A 4,565-nucleotide genomic window follows, 5' to 3' on the forward strand; every position below is an offset into this window, starting at 1 on the left:
CTAAACATAATCTCATCATATATACAAACTGGTTTCCATAGTAATAATGATTAAGGATGACTCGTAATAAGTACATGGTCACTTCAGAAGAGGAATTACCCCACCACCACCACACTCCCCCACCCCTCGTTAACTTTGTTCCTTTCCCACCGCCAATTATGACATCTTTGTTTCGAAAAAAAATCAATTAAACATGTTTCACTCAAAATGACAAGTCTTTGGCAAACGCAGATGATATCTGCAAACAAAAACGAAAATTATATTCCGTTACAGTGCAAGTTACCTTCTCAATAAAACTGTCAGGTTTTGAGAATTTACTGATTTGGAATGCTCGATACTCGAAGTAGCTCACTTCTAATGTTAGCAAAACAAATCGTTAAAGATCATTATATAGAACTATTGAAAGACATATAGGCCTACATGTAAAATCTGATCTCAAATAACATATTTCCGGATATCATGATACTAAAGATTGTTATAATTAGACTCCTTTAAAGTGATACCTAGTTGTTGATTCGTATATCAGAAATGATTATACGTCATACTATAAAATAATTAATCAAAATTAACATACAAACAAATGCAAACAAACAAACACGCTGCAGTACTTTCTCGAAGTCAAATATTCCCTGCCAAGTATAAACCTCTATAATCATGCCGGATCACGCGATCGAATTATAAATTTCTTGGCCAGGATTAATCAGAATTCGATAGTTGATTTCTTGTTTCCAGAAACTTGTAAGCAACTCTGAAATTGTTCCGCCGTTTTCTTCAATCAATTATAATATCCTCGTACTCATTCGAACTGATAACATAAGTAGGGTTGTTCTGCATATCGACAGACTGGCCTGTGTCTTTCTTCATATAAGTTGACTTAGTTCCACCGACGATGGGAGTTGAACTTGTCCCTGCAGATCGCTTGTTAGGATCGAATTGGAAAGCTTTCTTCATTTCAGGATTTTGAGCAATCAATATGTAAAACATACAGAATCCTTGCAACGAAAGACAAACGCAGAAAAGCAATTGGAAAACAAGGCTGATAGGATTTTCAAATGTGGCCAGAAATCCGAAGGTCCACGCCAAACCGAGGAGAACCCAGAAGAGGAAAGTACTCTTAAGGCGTGTTATGAACTCCGCCCTCTGTTCCGTCTTGTTTGTGAGTCTTATCTTGCGACAGCTGACACGATATGTGGCTAATACGAACACCGCAAAATTATAAAAAGAGAGTAAGAAGATTTCTAGCAGGAATCCGAAATAGAGGACTGGTCCGGCATGTAGAAAACAACTGTGGGGGAAGACAGATCTGAAGGCTCTTGAATCCTGGGCTACGCTTTGGGACATGAAATTCAATCCCTCTAAATGCTTCATGATGTCTACAAAACGTAGCGGGGCAAAATCTGTGTTCTTTTACTCCATATACGATCAAATATCGGAGTGCGTCACTGCGCAACCTTATCTTGGTATCCTGTGTAGTGACAATTTATCTTTCTCTACTCATATCGATAAGATTTGCTCTAGGACCAGCAGAAGCCTTGGCTTCCTTAATAGGAATTTGCGCTCTTGCCCACCAGAATTACGTGAATTGGCCTATATGTATATGTGTCGTTCTACTCTTGAATATGCAGCTCAGATTTGGGATCCTTATAAGGTCTCAGACCAAGAGAAAATAGAAAAAATTCAAAGGAAGGCAGCACGCTTTGTAACTCGTGATTTCCGTAGGCAATCCAGCGTCACTGAGATCTTGAAGACTTTGAAGTGGGAACCCCTCACAGAAAGAAGGAAAAGGGCCAGACTTATGCTCTTTTACCAAATTATTTATGGCCTAAATGCAGTCCCAAACGAGACTAATCCCTTCTTAAAACCAGGGAGGCGTGGCCGCTATACACAAATTCCACATAATCATCGTGCTTTTCAGTATAGCTTCTATCCTAGGACTATAAAAAAAGACTGGAATACACAATCCTTGGCCGTTAAAGAGAGCTCTAGTCTTGAGGTGTTTAAGACAAGATTGCCCACGCATTATTATTAACACTGCTGCGCTGCGCACCAACATCCTCATTGTAATACATGAGAGGGGTTTTTATCGAGTATATTACAGAAGCAGAAGTTATTTCTTCATATACATGCGACCACATTTTATAAATTGAAGGTCATTTGCTACTCCTCCTAGAGCGTTTGTCCAAATCTGCTGAAATGTTGGGGACATAACGCTTGAATGGTGGTGAACTAAAGTTGTTTTTAGAAATATATTTTTTGTCGTCATGTGAGGGCGCAAAACAGGGCCTTCTGTGGATTTTCAATAATGATGAAATGATCTTGTGCATTGATAAAGAAATTTGTTTTCCAACTTTTTAGTATTCACGATTATATATGCGTTTTGGTGTGAGTAGCATCCTAATTTCTCGGCATTTTGGGAAATAATTCCACCCGTGGGAGACTTGACCAGGTCAGATAATTACTTGTTATTCTGGCTTCCTATCTATTTCGATGCCATTAATTTTTTACCTGCAGTGTTACTAGATTGCATCTCACCCAAAGTGTTGAAGCCCCCCCCCCCCGCCCCAGGCTCCTTGTTTTGGTTATTAGCTCATATCGTCAATCTGATTCTTACCTATATGTCGTCTACTACTTGCCGGTACCAATTGTTTTAAGAATTAATGGCGATAGTAGACCGTTCCAGAGAACTATACACTAATCAGTCCTTTATCCTGACTAAAACAAAGGACCATTGAAAATAACGCATAACAAGTATCAATCGAGACAGAAATTATACCCTGTTTGACTTCCAATTTGGTTCTGAAAGGGTAGCGCTTGTTAGACATGCTCTCAGTGTAACCGTTGCATCAGTGTATTCTGTAGACAGATGTGCAAACTTCCTCGATCTCTGCCTATAGATCTGAAGAAAGCGTTCGATACCAGTCGACCATTATATCCTTCTAAGCATGCTGTATATATAGTTATGGTATTCGTGGGTAAGGCATACAATGTTATGACCAGCTATACTTTTCAAATAGGAAAACATTTAATGTATGTAAATGGTGTTATTATTTCTTCTGACTATACTAGCATTACCACTGGCGTTCCTTGGGGGGGGGGGATCTAATTGCACCTTAGTTTGCTTTTCTTCAGTTACGTTAATAATATTTAAAACAAAATGGTTTCCAATCCGGTCTCTGCATTATACTAATAAGCCGATATTATGAATATGTTTGTTCATGACGTATAAGTTTTATAAACCTCATTCGGAAGCGTAATTTTTTTCCCTAGGACGAATAAGGGCATCGGCCAATCAAATCCCTGGATTCCAAACATGTGACGCTTTTTCATTAAAACATGTACTGAATCTTTTTTCCTAGTATTGACCCCAGATTATGAACGACAATCCTTCATTTACTAAAGTCCCTATAGTCCCTTACCCACTTTCTAAACCCTAACTCTGATTTCAAACGAATTTGTAAATTCCTGAAAAACCTGAAACCCTTATCCGTCCTAGGAATAAAACTTAGGCCATTCGGAAGGTATAATATGTATTAGGGAACTTCAAACTCGTTGTTTTTGATTGCTCACAAACTCACCCGTTGCATCTTGATAGAATTGATTCCACTCCAAAGAACGTGTTGATCATTCATATCACAATTTCTTGACTTTTAAATTGCACCAACTTCTCCCAGCTGGGCAATCTGTACAAAGAACATGCGCTGTCTTTCAGACTTTCTTAAATACACCGACATGTTTTGTATTGTCTTAGAGCCTCACTTCCCCGTGCTGTTGCTAATTCAATTGCATCCTTCTCTTGTGTATACACACTCCAAGAACTCTTTAACATGATATTGGTCTCAAAGAAGTGGCTAATGCTTTAAATCCTTAAGCCTTTTACAGGTGCTGCAAAAACAGAATTCTAAAAGGTTTTTTAAGTTCAGCCATCGCCGTTATGCTATGTGTCCAGTTACACCGTATAGGAGTAATACACTTTTCTGGAGTCATTAGGCGCAGTTCTAGACATGGTAAACCGCTGCTGAATAACTATGTTTTTGAAACTCTGGAATGAAATTCCAAATGATATACTTTATAAAAAAAAATCCAATTCGTGTATAATTCTTAATACAACATTTGAAGGCCTGTCTTATTTCTAAATATTCCGATGAAGATATTTGTATCTGTTTTATATACATGCATCCTTTCAATGACTTGTCATGTATTGTTCTTTTCATACTATAAGTTACTGTACATCAATTTTCATTTCTTTGATTCTTTTTCTTTAAAGGTCCCTAGCCTCGATAACAATTGTACTGAACTTCTAGTGTTCGGTTTATATGCATGCTCGTAATAGGTATATGTTGATGTGTGTAATTATATGCATGAATGTGTATGTATATATATGAAATGAACGAATGAATAAATATAAGCGAAATCAACAATAAATACAGAAATAATGATACGGCTAAACACAAACTGTTTTCAATATTTTTGTATAATTTTTTACTCGGACAAACCTCATAGCGGGGTATAAAAATCCACTCAGTATCGACATACGGTAATGGTATTATACAGGTTTAAAAAAAAAA

At 37.4% G+C, this 4,565-nt stretch overlaps 1 protein-coding gene across 2 annotated transcripts in view; it reads right to left on the minus strand.

Moving 5' to 3' along the window:
* The window catches only part of LOC139980709 (adhesion G-protein coupled receptor G2-like), a 102,684-nt gene that overhangs the window by 46,669 nt on the left and 51,450 nt on the right, over positions 1–4,565 (minus strand). Inside the window, exon 15 of one of the 2 annotated variants that reach the window (XM_071992568.1) lies at positions 123–1,285. The exons of the other annotated variant lie outside the window; for it this stretch is intronic. Within the exon in view, the coding sequence (XP_071848669.1) occupies positions 772–1,285 (514 nt within the window). The 3' untranslated portion in view covers positions 123–771. Of the gene's footprint in view, positions 1–122; positions 1,286–4,565 lie in introns of those variants that run through there. 2 annotated transcript variants of the gene reach the window in all.

This window comes from Apostichopus japonicus, chromosome 15, assembly GCF_037975245.1.
Source record: "Apostichopus japonicus isolate 1M-3 chromosome 15, ASM3797524v1, whole genome shotgun sequence".
Classification (NCBI taxonomy): domain Eukaryota; kingdom Metazoa; phylum Echinodermata; class Holothuroidea; order Aspidochirotida; family Stichopodidae; genus Apostichopus; species Apostichopus japonicus.